Source organism: Anopheles coluzzii, chromosome 3, assembly GCF_943734685.1.
Source record: "Anopheles coluzzii chromosome 3, AcolN3, whole genome shotgun sequence".
Taxonomy (NCBI): domain Eukaryota; kingdom Metazoa; phylum Arthropoda; class Insecta; order Diptera; family Culicidae; genus Anopheles; species Anopheles coluzzii.
The window spans coordinates 289,483-313,788 of NC_064671.1; the positions used below are offsets into that span (position 1 = coordinate 289,483).

Consider the following 24,306-nt stretch of genomic DNA (forward strand, 5'->3'; position numbering starts at 1 on the left):
AGCGCATTACAGCGAGTGTTTTCACTCGAGGAGATGATTGAGGAGAGCTGATGAATGTATGCCTATGAACTGCTTTCTTCTTTCCAGATTAAAATCCAGAATGGCCTACGCTTGTATGTATGCAGTGAATGTGCATCAACCATATGGAACTTTCATAATTGCAGGGATATAGTGTTGATGAATCAGGAAAAGCTGCTTTTGAAACGCGACCCGACAGTAGATACCTGTTATTGCGGGGAAGACAGTAATGCATTTTGTATCGAACTAGCAAACTCATTCTCATCAGCCGATGGTAACACGCTGATCAATATGGAACCGACGGAGGAAGTTGGGCACCTGCACGAAATAGAATATCTGGATCCAGAATCCGATGGAAGTGATGCAGTAATCGACCCTTCCGAGTCGATCTTATGCGATGTTGCAAAGGAATTGTATACATAAGACATTACTAATCTCGCCAGAGATCGACTCAGACATCAGAACGATTTGATGTGTATCGATGTACCCGTGCCAATTATATCGCTCAATGACGATGAATCCAAAGCGGCTTTTTCTAAAAATGAAGCCGAAGGAAATGGTGAAACTGATGCTACAGTCCAAGATGGGCAACAGCATTGTACAAGATCTGACCAATCAGCTGGACGAAAAAAGGCACAAAACAGGAAAGTAGGAGCAAAGAGTCAGCTCGACTGTGATGTATGTGGGGAATCTTTGAAAACAAAAAATATGTTAACGCGCCACAACAGTCTAAAGCACTCATCCGCCAAAGAGCATCCATGTGATCAATGTGAAAGAGTCTTTCGCACGAAGATGCAACTAAGAGAACATCAACGATCACACGAGCGAGAACAGTGTCCTATATGCAAGAAGACGTTGATGCGCCGGTAAAGGTTCGCTAAAGGTTCATATTGCAGTACACCAAGGAGCATTTCGGTGTGATATTTGTGAAGTAACGGTTTGCAACAAAAATCAGCTGGATGTTCATATGCAAACCAAGCACCGTCCGGAAGGGCTCCCAAATGCAGACGAATACTCCTGCTCTTATTGTGAATGATCGTTCTTCGCGAAGTTGCCAATAAACGCACACGAAAAGAATCATATTAAGATGCTGTGCAAAATTTGTCATAAGCTTACCAAACATCGCTTCAAGACTCACCTTGCCACGCATTGGGGCACCTATCGGTGTGAAGTTTGTGAGAAAAGGTTTTTTGATCCGCATTATCTACGCACACACAATGAATTGATGCACGCTGCATCGGAATAGAACCAAAAGTTTGCCTGCGAAGAATGCCCACGTCAGTACGATAATAAAACACAGCTGCAACAGCACCGGTATACGCAAAATTGAAAACATGTCCATTTTGTAAAAAGAATGTTAAGCGAAGCTGCTACCAACATGTTGGAATGCACATGCGGTCGTATAAGTGTAGTCTTTGTGAAAAACGCTTTGCAACCATGAAAGGTCTGAGGAAGCACACCGATTTGGTTCATCCGATCTTTGATCCATCGGCGAACCGGGAGGAGTTTAGGTGCGAAGAATGTGGTCGGACGGTCTACAATAAAACGCAAATTATGTATCACAGCTATCGACACAAGACTGGAGGTTTGTCCGGTATTTGACCAGGAAGTTCAAAAGGGTAGACTTAAAAATCACATAGAAACTCACGGAACCCCAATGATGTGAAGAGTGTGTTCGAACGTTGTACAATAAAACAATGCTTAAGCGTCACTGTAACGGACACACGACGGAAAAGTACCTGTTGTGTGACCAGAAGGTTGAAAAGGAATAACTTAACAATCACATGGAAACTCACAAAGTTTTCCAGCATGGAAAAGTAATATTAAAACATGATTGAATTAGCTTTGACAATAACATGAAGAAGATTGGATTCAACGGTTTACCAACCACGAAAAATGCCACTAAAATAGTTTACCTGTAAAATTTTGAACGTTGAGTAAAAGTAATACTAAATTCTCACTTTAGAAAAGTCAATTAATTCAAACTTGTTTGTTATTATTTGTACTTTCGGTTTCGGTTAAGTTTAGTGTTATCGTTTGTGTGCCTACGGTTTCATTTGGATATGTGCCAAAAGTACAAACAGTATTCAAAATAATGGAGTGCCTCGCGCTGTGCGTTTAGACTCCCTCCGTTCTATTTCTTTCCGAGTTTTGCTCCACTTCTGCGGCTATCGGCACCAGTGACTTGCCGTGCGTTTCGGGTAGAAACAGTATGACCACCGTTGCACCGACTAAACACACCACCGCAACACCTGCCATCGTACCCGCCAGTCCAATCGTATCGAGTAGGACAGGAAATACCTTAAATGTAACCGAGCATAAGGTACAATTCTAATGCGGGAGCCGAAGTGTTTAGTGTGCCGCGATTATTATTCTTACTTACCTTCAGCACCGCGAACGCGGACAAAGCAACGATCGTCGTGCAGATTGTGCTGCCAATATTTCTTATCTGCAGTTGCATTCAAGCATGAAATGGAGAGAGAGATGAAAAAAAGATTGTAGGTAGAAAATAAGAACGCATAAGCAAACGTGTCCAATGATGGTTATGGATGCTGTGACTGCATGTGATTGCAACTCGCATTTGGCGCGTTGAATAAATCGTTGTGAGAAAGCGAAAAAGAAGAAGCATAAAAACATTTGTCCATGCGAACTGACATCCAGACGATATTATAATACACATGGCCTCACAAACACGTATACAAAACAAGAGGAAAAAATAAACAACACACAAAGCAAGAATAATAAACATGTAGACCAGAGAAGACTCCGATACGTGCGGCGACAAAACTGCGACATAACCGCATAACCGGGCTGCCCGACACCAACAACCCCACATCACCCGGCTCCGTTTTTCATCGAAGTCGATGGACGGCGGGTGCGAACGCCGAATGCCAATGTCAAGGTTAAGGCTATTTAGATAAACCAACACGCGCACGAAAAATGAACAGACTTAACGGGCAGGAAGAGAGAGATAGAGAAAGAGAGAGAGATGAATATCTTTCCAGCAGCACCTACTGGCACTCTGGCAAGAATTCGCCATGTCACCCAGCTTGGGGGAGGGGGCGATCGAGTCAGATCATATGGCACGGCCCTCTGGGCGAGTGGTGTTGGAGAGCTGTTGAAGATGGGTTGACGATGGAAAAATTGATCCGACCTTCGACGGCAAAACCTCGGCCATGACGATGAACGGGACGGTCAGCAGTCCGATTGAAGCTAGCAGGATACTGAACGAAAGGCTACAGATGGGCAACAATCGGCTGGTAATGCTGGGAACCGCGTCAAAAACTGCGTTGTCTGACGGGGAGGAGCCGGTTGGGAGTAGGAAGTGCACATAGCCGGCTAGGGTGAGGTATCCGATGGTCATACCAAGACAGGACACGATCAACAGAAGCTTGCGTCCAACTCGATCGACCAGCGCCAGTGAGATGATAGTTCCGAGGAGTTGTATCGTGGCCAGCACGATCGAGGAAATGGATGCGGGAAGGACACCGACAGTGGTGGCCGACGGTGGATTAGACAGCTCGAAGATACTGCTGGCGTAGGTGATGAGAGCCATCGAGCCACTGGACTGATTGAGCAGCATTAGAAACATCCCCATCAGTAAACCCTGGCGGGCTGGTTTCGTGGCTGGTTGGGGGAAAAAGGATATGAGACAAACGGTAAGTAAGTGTAAACTATTGTTATGCTGTATCATCAATAACCTTATTCTAATGTAGGTTGTGACTCCGAACAAGTTGGTTTGGTCATAAGAAATATTTGGTCATAAGGTCTTATTGCACATACATTGCACATAAACCCAGTACTCTTAAGATTTTCATATTTTGATTCCGGACATTATCTGTAATTCAATCCATTGTTTCTAATTGTATTTGTATGAAAACCCAAGAATTTCACATATGATGAAATCGATATTAAGGATGTTGTCTGTTTTTGATTGCTCGTATACAATTGCTGGAGCTTTATCCATCGTTTAAAATCACACCACATCATCTTCCTCCAATGCTGAGTTACTTAATCGTTCCCTTCCGCGATTACGTAACGTAAGGAATTCGAGGCGTAGAAACAGATAGAATCGAAAAAACGAGCAGGAAATCGTTCGATATTACGAATCGAGATGCCACGTTCCGATTCTTCGTCACACGCTGCCCAATACCCCAAACTTCGCACCGTAAACACCGATAACTAATCGAGCTACATTCCGCTTGTGGGGTTTTTTTCGATGTGCCCACCCCCGAGATAACGAACCAACAGTCAAACGCATCCATCCGTATCGCATCACACTGCCTCGGTGGTGCGCCGGTTGGATGTGCATTGGCCGGTGCATGTTGTGCTGATGTTACGCGCCGTGTGTATTACGGTGATGATGCAATTCGGCGCACTCTAATCACCGGTAATCGTGTGCGGCCCAAAGATTGCATCTGAGGGGTAAACTTGGACAGTAAAGAAAAGAAAACAACGCTCGTGATTATTTCCGCTCTACCTCCTCTCTGCTGCATTCTGGTACTACGAGCAGCAGTGTGTTTTTAGATTGCACACCTGCACACCTGCACTACGTGCGATTGTTGACGGGTAGAGAGCGTATGGGCAATGAGGCGTCTAAGCAAGTTGTGCGAAATAGCCCGACGCATAGAAAAGAACAACTCAATGCTGGGAAGAAGTTGATTTGTTTGCTTTCGGCACAGGCGAATAGTCGTCCCCATGCGGTCTCTTATCTTTCAAGGTCAGGTTTGTTGTATTTCTAAGTAGATGTACCTATCAGTGGGTGTCCGTGGTGTTCGACCGGCAGTCCGAGGAGTGGCAGGATAATGATAACACGCTATGTATGAGTGTGGAAGCGAGATAGGAGACTTTGACGATTGAATCTACAGGGTTGTCCCAAAATGGGGAGCGTTCTAGGAATAGCAAGTAGAGTCTAATGTAAGTTTGGTTCCCTTTTCACTCCATTTCTGTCCTCTGTGTCTTATATCGGGAAATAGTGCAAATGTTTGAATCATTCGCTGATTGATGTCATCGTCGTAACACTATGAAAAAAGCACACTTACTGAAATCTTTCCACGACAGAGCAGCGTCCGAAGCCGTCGTTTCGAGCTCGATCCCATCCTTCAGCTGCTGGAACTCGTGCCGGAAACATTCCGACTTTGCAAAATGTCCTCGAACGCCCCGGTAAAACATGAGCGACTGTTCGGCCTTTTCACTTCGATATGCACGCAATAAGCAGGGTGGTGTTTCTGGTAGAAAGGCGATGGCGAGGGTGAAGAGTGCTGGTAGCACGAGCACGATCAGAGGAAGCGTTCTAAACGACACAAAGCTACCAAGGATGAATGCTAGCACGGTGCCGAGATTAAGGCACACGGGCAGCAGCGAACCGAGCATGCCCCGTATGCGTGCATCGGCAATGTCAGCCACAAAGAGAGGTACGATACGCAGAATGCCGCCACCGGCAATGCCAGCCAACACTCGTCCAATGCAGAGCTGTAGGACACTGTTTCCGAAGATGACACACAGCCAGAATGCCTGGAAAGGAGGGAAATCTAAGATAAAGCTTGCAAAATTGCTTTCTAGGCATTGTAAATTCTTACCACGTGAGGAATCGCGATGATTTGCATGGCTCGTCGTTTGCCTACCAGATCGGCGAGATATCCGTAAAGTGTCACCCCGATCATGCCACCGATGCAGAGGGAAGCGCCCAACCAGGAAGTTTCTTCCACTGTCATTGGGCCTCCGACGAGATGTGTTTCGTTCGAACGCAAATACTCCAGCGATGGCGATACCCATCCCAGCGTGATGCCATGGGCAAGGGCGATGAGATTAACTATGATACGAAAAATGTGCGATACTTGTATTAACTGATATTCAACAGTTTGTCAATGACACCTACCGATGAGCGTTCCAAAAATCTGATTCACCACTGATAGCAACGAAAGTGGAGGCTGCATTCTGGGACACCACTGGTTTGCACAACAACTTTCGCAACGACGCAGATCACAGTAGACTATGCGGATGATTTCCATGCAACGCCTACTGAGATGACGCTTGACGCCTCGCCGGACCAAACTGCCGTAAACTAGCAATGACTTTGAAGATTTGTTGGGAAAACAAACAACCGCATCCCGTACAGCAGTGCATTTCAGTGCGAAACGAGTCAAGGTTCTGTGGTTATCTAGTGCAATCCGCATTGTTAAACACTGGCACGTGTCAGCGGCTAGAGGAAAAGGATTCCTTGGGTAAATAGAAATGAAAATAGTAATAATATTGTGTTTGATAGTGTATGGTAGAGAAGCGTGAGAAGTTTCATTCGTTTAGAACATCATCGCACTTAAAGTATAAAACAAAGAGACGAAACATGGTCCGGTTATTTCTCCCTCCGTCTTATTTGGGTTATGATATAATGGGTCATGGGACTGGCAAAGTGACCTAGTCTGTAAAGGTCAGACGTGGTTCGTTTCCGATGCAGGGCATTTCCACCCATACATTGTAACGCAAAGGAAATGAATTAATCCTATCTCAAAGGTTGAGATTGGACTTAGATATTGCAATCGAAGGAAGAATTTCCCCCAAGGAAGGTTTATTTTGCAAGGTCATTAGACCATTGGGATTCGAAGACGCTCGTAAAGGAATTAGCCTCTGTGAAGCGTGTTTCTTCATTGAAGAGGTTAAACTGTTTTATAACTGTAATTTTAAATCAATTATAGATCATGGTATGTGTGTATCACCTATTTTATTTATTTGTTTTCTCGAGAGATGCTTTCCAGTGACTTATTCTGGAATTCAATTATCACAAACAATCTTGAGACCCATTCCACATCACACGCTTTGAGGTGATATGAGATTTTTTCCCTTCGTCTCCGGAACAATGAATGTAATTACAGCCACGCCAGCGAAAGATATCCCTGCGTATAGCCCTAGTACACCGTAGATGTTTATGACCTCTACCATGATGGGAAATATCTGTAAGAAAAACACATACGTCATATGATCATTCAAGGTCCTATTGTAACTTAAGTTTTCTCTCACCTTAAGACTGATGAACGCAAATATTGTGATCGAAACCATGCTTAATGTGTTTCCGGCATTGCATATCTGTAGATAAAAAGAAACTCAAATTAGATTTTTGAGAAAAAAAAAGCAACCCACGAGTACCAAGACTAACCTTTAGGGGTAATAATTCTGGTAACACGAAGAAAGGAATGCTACACAATCCAATGGAAAAGAGATACACCGTGGCGGAAAGGCTCACGATGGGGAACCAGCTGTAATCCTGTATCCAGTGAGTCAACATATTCACAGTGAGCCAGTTAAACACTGCCAGTACGAAAAGCCCTAGCCCTGTACCGAAGGTGGAAATGATCAGCAAGACTTTCCGGCCGGCCAGATCAACAAACACGAACGACGAGAGCGTTCCAACAATTTGGATCGTACCCATGATGATGGCGGATGTATTGGGACTCAGTGTGGAGCCGACGCCCGCAAAGATCGTGGCAGCGTATGTGAGGATCGCAAATATACCACAGAATTGATTGATGAACATTAGAAATACACCGATAAAGATGCCCAGCTTTGCTTCGCGAGACTCTGAAAAAAAAGATCATGTATGATATCGGGATGGTCAGGACAAACATAGAACAGACTCACTAAAATCAGCCAACGTTACTCGAGAGTTCTGGCCTGAGTTATGCTCGATAAACTTTTCCATATTATCAAACTCCTGCCGCAAGGCACTTGTCTTTTCGGCCTGTGTTCTAATGCCACGATAAAACATAAACGAACGTTCGGCTTCAGCGGTTCTACCCTTCTTCAGACATGTTTGCGGAGTGTCTGGAACAAAGCACATCAGCACAGTGAAGAGCAAGGGAAGCGCGAGCATGGTAAGGGCGACGGTATGATAGGACAGCACGTCACCAATGACGTACATGAGCAGGAATCCACCATTGCTGGTCAGTGCTAGGAAGGAGCCTAGAATACCTCGGATTCTAGAAGGAGGAAATAGTATCAATGCTTGTCTCGCATGTAATGGAAGATTTCGTTCCATACTTTTTATCCGAGATGTCAGCAATAAACAGAGGAAAGACTACGATTATTCCACCGCCGGAAAGACCAGCGAGAAAGCGGGCAAGGTACAGTTGATGTACGGAAGTGGCAAGATAGGTGATAATCCAAAAAGCCTGTTTTATACACAAATTATCAACACAGATTAGAAAAATGAATGAGCACTCCTTGAAAAGAATTTTTAAAACAAGATACACACAGAGTGCGGAATAACTAGTGCTTGCAGAGTCCGCTTAATGCCGAACTTTTCCACCAAGTATCCGTACACAAATGCTCCAAAGAGTGCACCAAGGCAGAGGATCGATCCTATCCACGATCCTTGCTCAACCGTCACAGGTCCGGTCGAGAGAAGGTCTTGATCCGGGGACATCAAAATAGGCAAGTACGGTGATACCCATCCTAACGCCGCGCCATGCGATAGGTTGATGAGGTTCACTAAAAAAACGATTATTCAAAATTACGAAGCACTACAATTTTGCCAACCGTTCACTGTACTTACTAACACCGGTAGCGAAGATTTGATTTCTAACACCTCTGGTAGAAGCCATCGTCGTTGCGCGTTCGTCCGATCCTGATGGTTTCGTTGCCTTGAAGAGAATGGCCTTACGTCTGGGAGCACCTTGGGAATTCGAATGTACCATACAGTGCTTTAACATCTTTTCTATAGTGATCATCTTCTGGGCGAATTTTCTACCTCTGGTGAGAGAACAGATGCTGTTGATGGCATTGTTTGATAAGCGTAAATCAATCCGCATAAAGGCTGGGGTGTGGACGTTCCACCACGTCCAAATAGTAAACAATGTCACACTAGTCGCGTGTTGCAGTGGGAATGGCCACCGCCTGTTTCTGCAGTTGCCTAGCAGTGGGCAGACATTAAAGATAATGGACGATTTTTGTTTTATCCTGTGACGTAGACTCTGCCACTTAACTTGAACTGGCCGATACCGGTATACGGTGCTTAATCTGTCTGGACAGTGTGGCTGAGATGAGGTTCTGCGAGCTCCAGTCATTGTCGCGATGATCATCCGCTCAGCGGGTGGAAATGAATCAGTAATCTCAACGCAAAGTGGTGATAAGGCAGGAAGCGATTGACTGTTATTATGAAACTATGAAATTGTTACGGCAGCAAAGCGTTAGTTTGGAACACGTGGATGGTGTAATTGTAAGGTTGCCGACTATTTTACAACATTATGCAAAGCATAAATGAATTGACTGCTATAAGGTTTAGAAACAAATTAAATTTGCTTGATGTTTTTACTAAGGGGGTGTGATTTATTTAATAGATCTAGTGAATGAGAATGGAACATTTACATTTCTAAATTAAGTTTTATTTAGATTAACAGTTTTAATCTCATGTAGATAAAGAAGTTATATTATTTGTACTATGCTCCAATCGTCGTAAGGCAGAATCACTTTTTACTGTCACTTTGTACGTTCAAGTTTTTGCCCTTTGTTTCCGGTATCAGAAAGATGATAATTACTACAGCGATCGCACAGACTCCGGACGATATCCACACCGTCCCGTAGATATGGATGTTCACCATCATGATCGGGTACAGCTTCACGGTGACGAACGCAAACATGCAAAGAAGTGTCCCGCTGATAGTACTTCCGATGCTACGAAGCTGCAAAAAGGAATGAAATAAGTGACATTGCTGATAAAACGATCCAGAATTATTCGTCCCCTAACCTTCGGCGGCATCACTTCGGGGACGATGAAGAAAGGGATATTCGTTATGCCAATAGCGCCCAGGAACAGTGTAAGCGCCAGTGCCAACACGGGCAACCACTCGGCACCCTGCAGGTCGTAGCCGATCGTGAGCAGATACGAGTGGGCACCAAGTACGGCCAATGCCAAACCGACACCGGTGGCAGAGAGCAGTAGCATTATTTTCCGACCAGCACGATCGATGATGGCAAATGAAGTAAGATTGCCGCAGATATTAAGGATGGCAACAAGCACAAGTGCCACATTAGGATCAATGCCAGTACCGGACATCTGAAGGATTGTACCAGCGTACGTAAGGATAGCAAAGATGCCACTAAACTGGTTTAGGGCCATCACAAACACGCCAATAAAGAGTCCTCGCTTTGCTTCCGGTGTAGCTGAAATGACAAGCATGAATGATTGAAGGATGTTAAGAAGAGGTTTCAGAACTTTGCCTTGGCAATGGTTACATACTAAAATCCGCCCAACAGATTCGCGACTGAGTCGATTGCGTGTGGACGAAGCTTTTCAGCTCGTCAAACTCCGTCGTAAACTCGGCCGTCTGATATTGCTGGTCGGAGATGTTACGGTAGAACATGAGCGATCGTTCCGCCTCAAGTAGACGCCCCTTCTTTAGCAAGCAGTAGGGGGTTTCGGGCAGGAAGCTCACCAGCACAATGAACGCTACCGGAGACACGAGCATAATCTTTGGAATGAGATCGTAAGGGAGATAGTTTCCGGCTGCGTAGATGAACACCAGTCCAATGTTGATGAAAATAATCGTGAGTGATCCCAAAGTGCCGCGAATCCTTGAAAGAAAGGGGTGGTGATAGTTAACGAAGAATAAAAGAAAGCTGTCTTTGAAGACTTACTTCTTATCCGCAATGTCGGCGATGTAAAGCGGAACAACACTGACCACACCACCGCCGGTCAGTCCACTGCAAAAGCGTGCCCCATAGATGTACCACACGTTGTCCCCGACGAGGATCAACGTCCACAGGATGATATGTGGTACGGAGGTAAGTAGAAGTGCTATCTTCTTCCCGAAATACGTATGAATGATGGCAAAGAGAATCGTTCCGATTGTGCCACCTATGCACAGTGTCGAACCAATCCATGATGCTTCATCCACCGTCACCGGTCCACTCGGTAGCGGAGTCTCCGGAGAACGCAGTAGTGGGATAATCGGTGCAGGCCATCCAACAGTCACTCCATAGCTGGCGGTGATGATGTGAACTAAAAGAAGAGGCACAGAAGATCCGAAAATCGCACTTTATTCTACGAACCATAGCCATATAGAGAAAGATTGATAGCACTTCACATTACTTCGGATCACTGCCAGCACCTGGTTAAGGTTTTTCCGTGCCCAAATACTCGCACGTTCGGGCGGACCTTGCTGCTCCTGCTCCATTGCGACTGCAAACCTGCATTGTTTACGCTTCCCTCAGATCGCTAAATCAAAACACACAGCTCGGTGTTGGTACGCAAAACTTTGACAACTTATCTAACAGATTCTAATATTAAACGCCCAGATGGGCGACAAACGAATCACGCATGCGCTCGAGCGGCCGATCGTTCGAAAGACGTCCAATTTGCAAATCAGACGGTTGTCAAACGCTTTATTGGTGGGCTTTTAATCGGCTACCATCTATTTGAATTAGCCCGGCCTGCAAACATCGAAGAGATGGACAGGCGTTACTTTGTGATTGTTGTGATTGTCGACTCTCGTCTTCATCAGCGTTGAGCAATCAGAGTCATCGCATCGAGGGCGATGATTAGGGCGCCTGAAGGACTTTGATCGTATGGAAATGGTGTAACTCAAACGGGGCCGGGACAGTCGCGGCCAGTGAACCGTTTTAATCTACATTTCACAGGAAGAATTGGTTGCGGATGAATAATGCACATCTCTTCATGAATTTATATATACCGTCCTCGATGGAAATTGTATACTTTGCAATATTGAGCGATGCAAATACTGTCCTCAAAGTATATTGAAATTTGATTTTCTTTAAATATTGAGCGATGCAAATACTGTCCTCAAAGTATATTGGAATTTGATTTTCTTTTAATTTTGCGACTTCATTACCCTCTCCAGGGTTCAGATATTGCGCAGTGTTTGCTGTTGTTGTTGTTTTTCACTACAACTTTGTTGTTGTTTTTCACAACAACTTTGTTGCCACGAAACGTTAATTATCGAGTTTGGATGTCGGAGCAGAATATACTTGGACTAGTCAAACAACGCATCTACAGGGGCCCCTGAAACATTTTACCGTGTGTCTAATGAACTGATCATACACACACATACACGGTATTTCGTTCCTAAATGGCAGAATAGAGCCAACATGCGCTTAAAACGCGACCGTTAAAACGCAAAACGCAAAGGAGAAGGGAAAGAGGGCGTGATAAAGCGTAAGCAAAGTCTATGTTCCACCATTCGTCTCTTCCGGTTGGGTTACAAGAGCTTTCTAATGTAAATGATTGTTTGTGTGCTGACGGCGGACACGATGCGCGCGTTCTTTTCGACGTCATTCGCATGCAGCTTATCATCGACGGACTGGCATGTCTGTCTCGGTGTGTCTGTATTCTTCTAGCTGGGCCGAGTTTATTTGTCCATTTATTATAATCTGTTTGCCAAGAGTTTGCTTACTTGTGCTTACTCACACACACACAAACGCATTCTTTGTCGCTCAAGAATGGCACAGGCTCAGAAGAACGACAGCACGTCTGACTGATCTGAAACCGGGAGTCCCAACCATTGAGACATGTTCGCACCTTACCAATTAGTTTAGAGCTCGTTTCGTTTTTTCCATCTTGTTGCTTTTATTGCTTTATGTTTCACGGTGGATTCTACTGGCAGGGTGTGCAGGTGCCTAACGACACTGGATAACCAACATCCCGGTGGCACTAACCTCCACTAACAGCTGATGGGATTCGGAAAGGGAATGGGGCAAGGGGAAAGGAGGACAGTTCATTGAACTACGATACCGCTGAATGAGTAGTGGGTGTAGTGCGTCATCATCGTTACCATTCCCCGTTACCACCACCAGTTACCAGGCACACTGACCAATGTTGTCGCGAAATCGCTTACTTACCAGCCGCGATGGCAGCGAATTGTTTCCAGTATCGGCGTGATAGAAATTCCAAAAACATGCTTCGACGGCCACTACTACCAGACGGGTGGTTTCACGGAGCCAAAACTCACGGAGAACGCATGCGCTTCGGGCACACACCGTTGCGATACTGACCACCCACCACACCTGGGTACGGCTTGGTTGGTTGGCTGGTAGGCTTCCGGCACATTTCCAGCTGTGGCTGTGGTTGGTGGATCCGTGGCATCAGGTCACTGAGATGTGTGCCGCCATTATCTTTATTATATCATGTTTCGCATAAAGACAGCAGCGTGCGGCAGTTGATATACGATCTTTAAGATTTGTTCTCGCCGCCTGATAGCTCCAGATAAGCAGAAGGCTAAAGTTTGGATAGCTAGAAACAGCTTAATAAAATGTATATCCTCTTTGCGAAAGGAAACTATCCAAACTGGTGACAGGTAGAAGGTGTTAACAATGCAGATTGTGATTATTAGCACGCTGTAAATGTAAATAGCGCAATGCACTTTTCAAATTACAAAGAAAAACAAGTTATATTTGCCAAGCATAATTAAATATTTCTCGAGCCTGTAATAGTCTGTAAAGTCTCGAAAGCCTGTATAGTCCGGCATGTCCACGTTGGGCATAATAGAAGCCAAATAAAAGAAGAAGAATTAAATATTTGATAATCGCCGATTTTGCACCATTATGCATAATTGTCTAGTTTTGTAAAGCTGGACATCCGTTTATCAAGATCGTAAACGATTATTGTATTTACAATCCCATGTAAAGACAAACCTTCATTAAGATGTGCTAATCAACCATAAAGATAGCCTAATAATTGTAGGATACCATGATATATAAATTGTAGAATATTGTGAATTTGGAACAGTGGTGGCCGGTCTGGTGGCACATTCGTCAACGACATGCCCGTCATGGGTTCAAGCCCCGAATAGACCGTGCCCTCATACGTAGGAATGACTATCCTGCTATGGTAACAACAAGTCACTGAAAGCCAAACCCACTTCACCAGTGGGTACAGTCAGGCCTTGACCGACAACCGATATTGTGCCAAAAGAAGAAAGAAAAAGAACAGTGGTGGCACCTATATTGCAATGTATTTGTTAAACTTTGTTAGCAGATGATCGGCCAGTTTCCTTCGAATGTTTTCGTGATCTTTCCAATTCATAATTCATTGATATTTAGAAAATATTTATGACAACCCAGTCTATTGTGTAGGTATAGAAAATTAGCATCGAATAATGAGGGTGAAACCCAGATCATACCACAAAAATGGTCATAGGACCATTGATGACCCGCTCACAGTTGACTACGTCGCACTGACTTGGCCAAGATCAAAGCCGTTTTCGAAGGATACTCAGTTCAGAGATTCGTCTCATCATGCTTGTCTGAAGCTGAAATGTGTGATATATCTTTACGTAGCTACTAATTTAAGAAAAACAAGTAGTTAAACCTCGATATTCCTAAATTAAAAAGAACTCCTTGCTTTTACAACGCCAATGATCGATTAGTTTATTGGTGTATAACTTTACTTCTCGCCCGCATAGTCGCGCGAGCACGGTTAACAAATAGTCTTTATTAAAGCTTAGTAAAAAGGTTGCAAAATGCGACTCCTATCTGCGACTACCTTTCCAACGTTTTCCCCTCTATGCCCTACAGTAAATTATTTCCCTTCCCTCAATTTCCTCGAATTTGTATTTGCTCCTATCAACGAAATTCCATCCTTTTTTGTGGCTGTTCCTGTTACTGTTCAGCTTTCACACCTCCTAAATGCTTCGCTAGTTACTACTTAATTATTGTACCGTAGTCATATAGGTTTTTGATTCTAGAATATGCTGCTGTTAAGGTGTGGTTGTCGTCTTCTTGTTCACTTGAAATTGAACATCAATCGACAGTTACACACAGCTAGCAACCTTCCTTTTGACTCCTGCTACGTTCCGAATACACGAGTGTTTGTTTCTTTTCGGTTTTGTATGCTTTGATTCAGATATACATACATACATACATACATACATATAAACGACAGAAGGTATGCTTATGTCATGAATAAAGTGTATAATACAATTCAAGATGCTGTGGGAGGTAATTAATAAGGGTATATAAAACATAACGAAAACAAACGCGTTTAAAACACACGCAGCGTGCACGATGGCGACTTCACCGTCGTACCGCGTTAAGCGGTGTGTCAGACGGCCGTCGGAGCGACATCCTTGTGGCCGGACTTCTTGCCACCATTCAGAGATTCGGAGATCTGCTCGAAGCTCTTGCCCTTCGTCTCCGGCATACAGGTGAGGACGAAGGTGGCGGACGCGACGCAGCAGCAGGAGAAGAACCACATGCACGAGTGCATCCCGAGCTGCTCAACCGCGATCGGGAAGTACTTGACGACTAGGTACGCGACGCCGGAAAACTCCAGCAGACAAAAGGTGACGACCGAGCCGCGGATCTTCGGATCGAGGATTTCGGTCATGATAATGAATGGCACAATACCGATGCCGATGGCATTGATGAAGACTAGCGCAGACATGCTGGCGACCGGCACCCACCGGAACCAGTCCACCTCGACGCGCATCGCTTGCAGGAAGGTGTATGTGCCCATCGTGGTGGTGCAGACGGCGCAACCGAGCGTCGATACGACCAGCAGCACCCGGCGGCCCGCATTTTCGACCGTCATAGTCGAGACGTACGAACCGATGAGCTGCAGCATCGCCACCACGATCGAGGATATGGCCGGGCTGAGGTTTGAGTGAGACTCCTGGAAGATCCTTTCCGTGTACGTCATTAGCGGTATGGAACCGGAACCGGCTGGGAACATGATCACAATCACACAGATCAGGATTGGCTTCCAGCGCGATCGTGTCACTGGAGAAAGAGGGGGAAAGCGGGATTGGGAATGCCGTCATCAATTAGTACTTTTGTTGTGTTCATAGGGAAGTGTACATTTAAAACGAGAATTATCGGAATCGGAACTTACGGAAGTCTTTGATGTGAATCTGGTTGGAGTCCTTCTTTTTCGGTGTACCAACGTTGTGGATGTCCTTAAAGCGGGCCACTTCGGCGGTAAACTGTGATGTTTCACTTTCGGCTTCCTCGCCGCGGTAGAATCGCAGGGCCTTTATAGCTTTCTACAATGATAAGGATGTAAAGAAATTATGCAAAAAAGGGGAAACTGGAAAATGATTGTACGTAACAGAGGTAAGAGTTTTTTCCCGTTCGTTAGCAAATTTCGTTCCATCCTAAACTAACCTATACTAAGATTGGCTGCATTATCTTAGGTCGCGGCATTGCTGAACACGCACTTTGTGCTTCTCTGCTAGCTTGATAAGAAAAGGAACGAGATTGGTAACGAAGCGTAGTGGAAGGTAACGGCGATTCGGGCATCGTTAACCTCTCTAACCTGACCACGCTGAATGTAGTTCTAATGAGACATATTCGGCTGTTCTTTTTTCATTTCTACTATTCTACTGCGATATTTGAGTCGTGTCTAATGATTTTTTATAGGAAAAAATAAATCGACTTTTGCAAAAAATTATATAATGGTAACTCCAGCTATCAACGTTTTCAAGTTATCTCTTTACAAAAAAGAGAATTTCGTAGGTCAGGGAGGTCTCGCTCATGACATAACTAACGGATGCTTGTCGGGGTCGTGGCTGTACGATGGGATTGATGCGTAGCTTTTTGCTACGACTGATGCGGTACCAATAAAGTATTCGAACATCGTTTACAGCGAATTGATTTACAGAGAGTTAGTAACAGGCAATAAATTGTTGAAGGAAGAGCTTGAAGTTGTGAAAAAACTACCTTCCTGAATAATTGGAAGGAAGATTACTTCCAAATAATTCTGGTAAAACCCAGCACTAATGAGTAAACAAACAAAACCGGCTTGAACAGCCTAAACCAATAACGGATGAGAATGAGAAATGTGATTATATGTGTTAGGAATAATCACGGCACATGTGTTCTAGAAGTTTTAACAAGAATGTTTCTCACATTCCAGCCTGTATTCCTGCTCAATTTAAACAATAATTCTCAGAAAAAAAATCTAAATGTCGTGACATTTTCTCTTTCTTTTTAGTTCAAAACACACAGAAAGAGTTTGTTGAAATACCACACATCTGGGGTAGTGTTCGTTACGTGACGCCGAGAATAACTTTGTCATCCGCAAGCAACTACGCAGTCTGTGTGGCCTGGCGTGAAATCACGTACTACCTACCTCTTTCTTCTTCTTGATGAACAGATACTGTGGAGATTCTGGCAAGAAGCAGCAACCAAGCGAATAAACGACGCATAGTAGCAGTGCCAGGTATGTGACGGCCCAGTAGTTTACATAGTGAGATATGATGAAGCCTAGCAGGATACCAACGTTGCACGATATGGCGAGCATCGTCCCGAGCGTTCCTCGTATTCTGTGACGAGTGAAAATGAGAGAAAACCAGTATGTAAAAATTACAGCTCTATAACACACCAGGCTCAGTGATTCCTCTCTGTTTCTGCCTTACCTATCCTCCGATATCTCCGACACAAACAATGGCACTATAGACATGGTTCCGCCTCCGGCAAATCCACCAAAGATGCGGGACGCATAGATGACGGACAGATTGGTGGCGAACGGCATCACGGCCCAGCTAACCAGCTGCGTCACACCGATCAGCATCAGGGCGGACTTTCGGCCAGCAATTTCGGCCACCCAGCCGCAGACAAGCGGAGCCAGCATGCAGCCGATCGTACCAATGGAACCAACCGTGCCCTGCTCCTCGCTGGTGATTTTGCCCGTCGTCAGCGGCGAGTCGTCCGACGACATCAGGATCAGGTTGGGCGAAAGCCATCCTATCGACAGACCATAGATCAGTGTGGCGAGATTCGCTGTAAAGAGAGGTCCAAGGGAAAGCGTCTGAGTGATAATTATTGTTCAGAAGTTCAGAAAAGTAAAACGCATATAAAAGTTGATGAATCGAGAGTTCTGATAGAGTGTTTGTTTTCCCTACGCCATCTGGACCGGAGGACACCTGGACCGTTGTAGTATTGGTGAAGGTTTTTTTACCTCGTTAGTTAGGCACTATTTAGCGTTGTTCTGTCCCATTTGGGCACTGTTTTGTTCGAGACGCGATTGATAACGCGCTATCACTTTGCCCTTGAGTGTGTTGCAAAGGGCGAGGTGGGGGAAGTGTGAACCATTCCCGTGTATGGCTTTTTCAAGGGTTCAGTCTTCCTCGGTCCCCACAGTTCAGACGAGCTGACTTGTGCTGCTGAAGCACAACTATCTCATGCCCCTCGCGAAACGATTCAAAGCCCCCGATGTTGTTGATGTAATTCGGTCTGATTAATATTGATTCTGCTTTATAGTGGTATGAGGGCCACCTATACCAGGGGATGTAGGGATCTTGGTGAAACTTGGCTCCCTTATGCAAGATAACTTCAAAGGTGCTGGCTGATGGCCATGCAGAATTGTTTGAAATATTTTGAGTTGTTCCGCTGCCTTCTTTGAATCTGGAAGAGCTGATTGTACCTCTCAAAATCGGAACGAGTCTATCGCACGAGTGCTTCTGACCCTCGGTTCAACGCCATCGTCCGCTATCAACAACCATTTTGCTGCGCAAGTCGGGAAAAGTAGCACCAAGTCGGTAGAGAATAATTGAGTGTTATGTCGGCAACCCCACGCCGTAAGTGGAATCAAAACGAGAAGATTCAATCAAGCTGCATTCATGGCGTGGTGCAATCGAATCAAATGCAGTCTGTGCCACCACCGAGAAGTCTCAACTTCGCAGGATTGGAAGGGACAGGGAGAGGGAGATTGACTTTTAGGCCAGCTGAAGTTGCTATAACGAGCTAAGTACCAGCCTGAGTTTGGGTTAGGCTTCTTGGCGTCGTCGGGGTCGTAGTTGCCGTTTCATCCCCGTTAAGCGTGGCGATTGATAAGGCGAATAAACAGACTGCAATATCGCACTGAAGGAGCGGCTCATGGGCAAGGGGTCGAATGTGTCCGTATACCGAAACGAGGTGTGAAACGTGGTGCAGCGTGTTTTTGGGGCAATTTTTCCCTCGCAGAATGTTTAGCCCTGGCGGTTTCGTCGCGCTAATCAAAGTGCAAACATCCATGGCAAACGTTGATCGCGGACCGTAACACGCCTCAGTGACAAGCGTTGCTAGGTTGCGCCTGATAGGCCAGAAGGGAGCGAAACCAGTCCACGGAGTCTGGGGATAATGGTTGTAAATTCTTGTTAGAAGACTGCCACTTTCGAGAGATAGATAGAGAGAGATGAAGTGCCAGCTGATAAGGTGTGAAGAATTGAGGGTGTCATAAAAGCACTTGGTCAACTACCCAATGGCAATGTCCTCTGAATCATGCGAGAAGTATTGCAGCATTTCCATGCCAAAAAGCTTCTCGAACGCGTTGGAAATTCCCAGAGACCGCGAACAGTGAGTCAGGGACTCGTCCCGTTGTCGATAGCATCTTTACAAAACGAAACATTCCGGGACAGGTAAGCCCAGCACATCTTTTGATCTTCTGGAGGATCTCCGACCAAAAGAACCCTCAAATCCCCCATTGCAACCCATGCACTTTTGTGTTGCATCACGCCATCCCTGTGTTGTCTTGCTGTTGTTTGTGAGCTGCAGACAGAATGATCTTCCAAAATTGAAGAATAAAGCTGTAAATAATGACTTTACATTAGCACTGCAGGGGTGGGGGCAATCCAAGCGGATCGACCACCCGTAGATCCTCGTATCCCTCGTTAAAATTTTGGTTGGTGCGCATTTGCGCAAACGGATCGTGTTTCGCGGGCGATTCGCGCATTACGCACACTCTGAATACACACTACACTCACCACTAGGGGACAGGAGCACTCAGTGTGAGTTTGCTTATCTAGTTGGTTGAGCAGGCAGCATGTCTCAGAGCAAGGGGAGAAATACAGAGAGAAGGTTTGCAAAGAGAGCGAGAGAGAAAAACATATAGAAAGAACAGGTGAATAGGGTGTAGTTGTGTGAAGAAAATAATGAAGTGAATGATTTTCAGATGAATCGATGAAGTGACGAGCCGCGCCGTGGAAACGTTGAATTGAACTCGACGGAAGGAAGGGTTCCTCTGTGTCATAAGGAAGAGTAGTTAAGCGCATAGTATAATGAGCGAATAGTGATTGGGTGGTACATGGGTGGTAGGACAGGGGTTGGCATACCGAACCGAAGGCCGCAGGGGGTGAATCCCTATCCCCAACAGCTTCCCTCACCCCTACGACACAAGCACTTAAGCGTGTACGGTACGTTTTGTGTGTTGTGTTGTTATCTTTGCGATGGTAGTGATGAGCTCACCAGAACTAGGCCATCGGTAACGTTCGATCAAAGCCAGCTGTTAGCTGTAACAGAGGGGTGAGGGCTGTGTCTGTATGTGTGTAGGAGTTGAAAAGGGTATGGTGTGTTGCGCACGAGGGAGGAAACATTATTTTGGATGTGTTATTGCTTCCCAGCCAATTTTTTATTTCGGTGATGTGTGGCGATGGTGGCCCAAAAATAACAAAACAAATTATGACGAACGGGCAAACAAAAGATCGTTCCGTCCCGTAAGGTACTCATCGTACATGTCGTTGCAATTTCCTTTTTTTTCGTTGTCATCGTTGTACATCGAAAGCAAAATAAACCTCCCGTCACCACTCCCGTCAGCTCACTCCATCAATAAGCGAACCGTGTAAGTGTGCAACAGAAAAAGGAACCACAAAATATTTGGCCGACATTTCGGGTTTATCAGCAATTATTGAACACAAATGCACATACACTCACACACGCACACACCCACACACGCACAACGTGTTTAGCGGGCTGTGTGTGTTTGACAGAATGCACGCCCACCTGCGTTAGCGTTTGCGTGTAGCGCAGCAATAGATGTTTACGCTGCTGCTGGTGAACCTCAACGTCAGCCATGTGGTCGGTCGGAATTTCGCACGGAATGCAACCGCAGCATGCAGAAGAGACGCGAAAAAAGGAAAAGTTGAGCAACTCTTCACAAGGCACTGACACCGCTTTCGGGGTTTTTGTATGTAAGCCAGCCCCTTGGTTCTTACTGGTTTGAAGTGTGAGCAATTGTGCGGAAGGAGCAGCAGCAGTAGCAGCTGTTCTCAGTTCCAAGGCGGCCCACTTACTTGCTTAGGGTCGCGAATTTCAAACCAATTGAATAACAAACGCGGATCGGCGATCTAGTCTAGATTGCTTTTACCCGTTTTGCGTACTTGGGGACCAATTTACGTCTAGGCCCTTCGCTTTTTGAGTCGCCGGCATCGGAACGAATGTTGGCAATTGTAAAGCGTCAAAACTGATCGATTGGACCAATGAAGTGGGAAATTCAGGGTACTAGTGTGTCCAGCCCGGGTATGAGGGACAATTGCCAAGTGTCAAGTTGTGCTTGGTTGTAGTTTTGTTGCCTACGAACAAAGCGAACCAACCAAACGGAGAAGTGGAAGATGAAAGTGAAACGATAACGAGTTGCTCGCGCTACTCCAATCTGGCATGAAAGGTTGTGACCAGCTGCTCATAGAGAAGAGCGAGAGTGTGTATGAGTGTGTGCGAGAGCATAATTTAAATATGTCACGGGCATAGGTGAGAGAAGCGAAGGCCGCTGGACCTAGTTTCACGCTAATGAGTCAGCCGAGCCGGTCGGGGTGGCCAATAATCTTACAGCCGGCAGGCAGGGTTTGTTGGTCACCTTCTTTGGAGCTGTAGTCGTAGAGGCGAAGGAATGACTGGTGTTGGCACTACAATGTAGTGAAGGCTGTTGATAGCTTTTGTGACATGTCTTTAGGGACGTGTCTCTTCCCGTTTCGATTCCCCTTGTTGCCGTCGATCGAGTGTTGCGATGAGGATTAATGCATGTTTGATTGCGCACATCCGTGTTGATTGACGTTGTAAACATATTAATTGTAGTCGTTTAGTTGTGCCCTATGCATTTTGTTTCGCTTTTCAATTATCAAAATTGTGTTTAACATTGTAAACCCAGCGTTGGCGAGAGCAATATTTACATAAAAAACAAAAAACAGGTGATTTTATGACAACTATTGTAGGATATTTAACCAGTTGGACTCCAAAATTGGGAAAGAGTGCAAGCAGAGCGTCTCGGAATATGTAAGGAAACTTGTCAGGAGCGTGTGTATGTTGGTGGATGTCTTCAGCATCTGCAAAAAAACCAGCCGCTTAAGACATTACGTTAGTAGAGAAAAAGGAGAGGAGACAAGATGTCAGACAGGGCGGACTTAACATGTAAATCCAACACAACGCCAACCAGGAGAAATCGGCCGTAGAGTAAGGCGATGGAGCGGCCCACGAAGCTCTTGTGAACCTTCATCTACCCCAACCACCGTCAACCGATCGATGGCGACGGCCAGAAAGTCGGAAAGAGAAGATTAGCAGAATTAATGGCGAATCTGGAGAGGAGAGAAATCGAACACATACAAAGAGACGAAGACACCGCATGGTCGCGTGGTCACGAGACTCAATGTTATTCATAATTCGCTGGCCCTTTGGTGACGGCTACTACTACTCGCTACTACTGTTGGCAGCACTACTACCACTTCATCCCCAATGGTGACAAGGTGAAATGGATATAACAGACACATGTACACGTATCAGGCATGTTTACGAGTGGTGGTCGCGCCTACATGGTCACGGTTCCACGAAGTCAAACCATCGAAATGCCGGGCGGGCCAAGCGAAGGCCTATCCTGCAAACGGGCCCGGCATTCGGCGCACGCGTCGTGAACCAGTTTGCAATTTAGTAATAATAATTTCACTTTTGTTCCACTGCCCCGTAGGCGCTAGAGGATGGAAGAAAGTTTCGATTGCTGCCTGAGGTCTGCGAGCTTTTTAGACTGGTTGGCAATCGAAACAGAAGCTCGATATCGAAACTGCCCGACCACAAAACGAGCTACCGGATTTTTTGTTTCACAACTCCGCAAGCACCAAGGTACAGTTAGGTTGTCATTGGCTGTGATTCGGACGATCGAGTCAGGGAGGGTGTCGCGGGGACGTCCATCCTGTGGGAAATGCAAATTCAAACTTCACAAGATAAACGCATTTGGACTTCCAAATGAGATGCTTATAGGTACCGCGCGCACATCAAGCCAACACGGTGACAGGGAGGGGTGACAATTTATGCGTGGAAAGTCAACAACGGCTACACCCGTGAGACGGTTGCGGTTGCGCATGAACGCATGACTGTCAAACTCTGCTATCCGCTTCGGTCATCCGTTGTCGGTGCGTCTTTACCGCGTTGGTTAGCAGACGATGATGATGTGATCAGGGGCCGATGGCAAGGAACCGATGGTCAAGAATGTCCACCTATCGACAATGCAAACCATCCTCCGATCGTCGGGTGAAGATGTCATGTGGTATCGGAGGTACCCAGACGAAGGTCTGAGATGGAGGCGACTTTGGGCCACAAGCAGTAAAACAAGGCATTAGCAAATAAAGATAAGCGTCAAGTGCCGAAGGTTGTTGCATTAACCGCAAATTGCGAAGCGTCCTGAGCTACCAGTAGGGGCGCGTACATGATGTGTTTTGCGGCCGTGTTTATGGTTTGCGAAATTTGCATTTTACGATTTATCTGTAACAGTTAGTGTATTTTTTTTACGAAAAAAGGGGTTCCCATGGCACAATGTGCACACTATGTGGGACTAAAGTCCCTGTAGATCATGTAGATTGTGTATTGTACAGAGGCAAGGGAATTGAACTGTCCAGATGTCTCAATAGCTCAGAACGAAATGTTCTGTTTCATAAACGTGTTCATACTTGGTGTGCTTGTTGGAGAAGAACATACGGCAAGAATAAATGAAAAGTTGAAGCTTTTTGTACAATTAATTAGCGTCGATTAGTTGTCTGCAGGCAGAATCCAGGAAACCGAAATCCAAGCTCCACGCAATCGGTAAAATTTGCCTTCAGGGGGCCGAAAGATGCACACAGATGTAGCAGTAAGTTTCGCAAAACGCATTCAGACAGGTAGGGAAGGAAGGACGGAAGCCAACAAAGATGAAAGCGCAATCTCGTTGATCAGGACCGCCAAACTGCAGCCTAGATGGACCGAGGCGCTCGTCAACCGAAAGTGGTAGAACCTGTCCGTCCAGACGTGGCACCAACTTGGAGCTGTTGTTTGTTTAATGACACAAAATGAGCATTGATTTTGTGGCAGATCGTCGCAAGCCAAAGGTGCATTGACCACATTGGGAAGTCGGCTTTTTAAAGGATGCTAATTGATTATCTCGCTCCAAGTCGAACCGTCACCCGAAATGGGCTAGAATAGAGGTTTGCCAAAATTATCATCTTCTCCTTGTTCTCTCGTGGTCGACTATAATTCGCAATCGGTCAAAAAACCGGAGCCTTTTGGTGCGGCCAATCACATTGACGTTCGCTTCAGTTTAATGGTAAGCAATTTCAACACCAATTCCACACCAAC

The 24,306-nt window shown here is 45.5% G+C and overlaps 3 protein-coding genes across 4 annotated transcripts in view; all 3 read right to left on the bottom strand.

Moving 5' to 3' along the window:
• Positions 1-1,989: 1,989 nt before the first annotated feature.
• LOC120959280 (uncharacterized) lies at positions 1,990-6,624 on the bottom strand. Of its 2 annotated transcripts, XM_040382561.2 has the most exons (6): positions 5,897-6,617; positions 5,598-5,830; positions 5,061-5,532; positions 3,173-3,645; positions 2,402-2,467; positions 1,990-2,319 (listed from the first exon to the last, which is right to left on the bottom strand). In XM_040382561.2, the coding sequence occupies exons 1-6, from the start codon at positions 6,192-6,194 to the stop codon at positions 2,137-2,139; spliced, it is 1,725 nt and encodes a 574-aa protein (XP_040238495.2). In that variant the 5' UTR covers positions 6,195-6,617; the 3' UTR covers positions 1,990-2,136. The 2 variants fall into 2 exon arrangements, 1 of the variants encoding a protein (XP_040238495.2); XR_005752155.2 differs by lacking the exon at positions 1,990-2,319 and having other exon boundaries at positions 3,034-3,645; positions 5,897-6,624.
• A 95-nt stretch (positions 6,625-6,719) lies between these two features.
• On the bottom strand, positions 6,720-8,943 carry LOC125907201 (facilitated trehalose transporter Tret1-like). The gene is made up of 4 exons (XM_049608131.1): positions 8,564-8,943; positions 7,169-7,590; positions 7,033-7,098; positions 6,720-6,966 (listed from the first exon to the last, which is right to left on the bottom strand). Exons 1-4 carry the CDS (start codon positions 8,817-8,819, stop codon positions 6,823-6,825), a joined length of 888 nt encoding a protein of 295 aa, XP_049464088.1. The 5' UTR covers positions 8,820-8,943; the 3' UTR covers positions 6,720-6,822.
• A 427-nt stretch (positions 8,944-9,370) lies between these two features.
• The window catches only part of LOC120959281 (uncharacterized), a 31,099-nt gene continuing 16,163 nt past the window's right edge, over positions 9,371-24,306 (bottom strand). The window contains exons 3-11 of the mRNA XM_040382562.2: positions 17,379-17,742; positions 17,093-17,285; positions 15,854-16,004; positions 15,071-15,741; positions 11,099-11,216; positions 10,645-11,008; positions 10,247-10,581; positions 9,755-10,170; positions 9,371-9,689 (exon numbers count right to left, since the gene is read on the bottom strand). Coding sequence (XP_040238496.2) covers positions 9,474-9,689; positions 9,755-10,170; positions 10,247-10,581; positions 10,645-11,008; positions 11,099-11,216; positions 15,071-15,741; positions 15,854-16,004; positions 17,093-17,285; positions 17,379-17,742 — 2,828 coding nt within the window. The 3' untranslated portion in view covers positions 9,371-9,473. The remainder of the gene's footprint in view (positions 9,690-9,754; positions 10,171-10,246; positions 10,582-10,644; positions 11,009-11,098; positions 11,217-15,070; positions 15,742-15,853; positions 16,005-17,092; positions 17,286-17,378; positions 17,743-24,306) is intronic.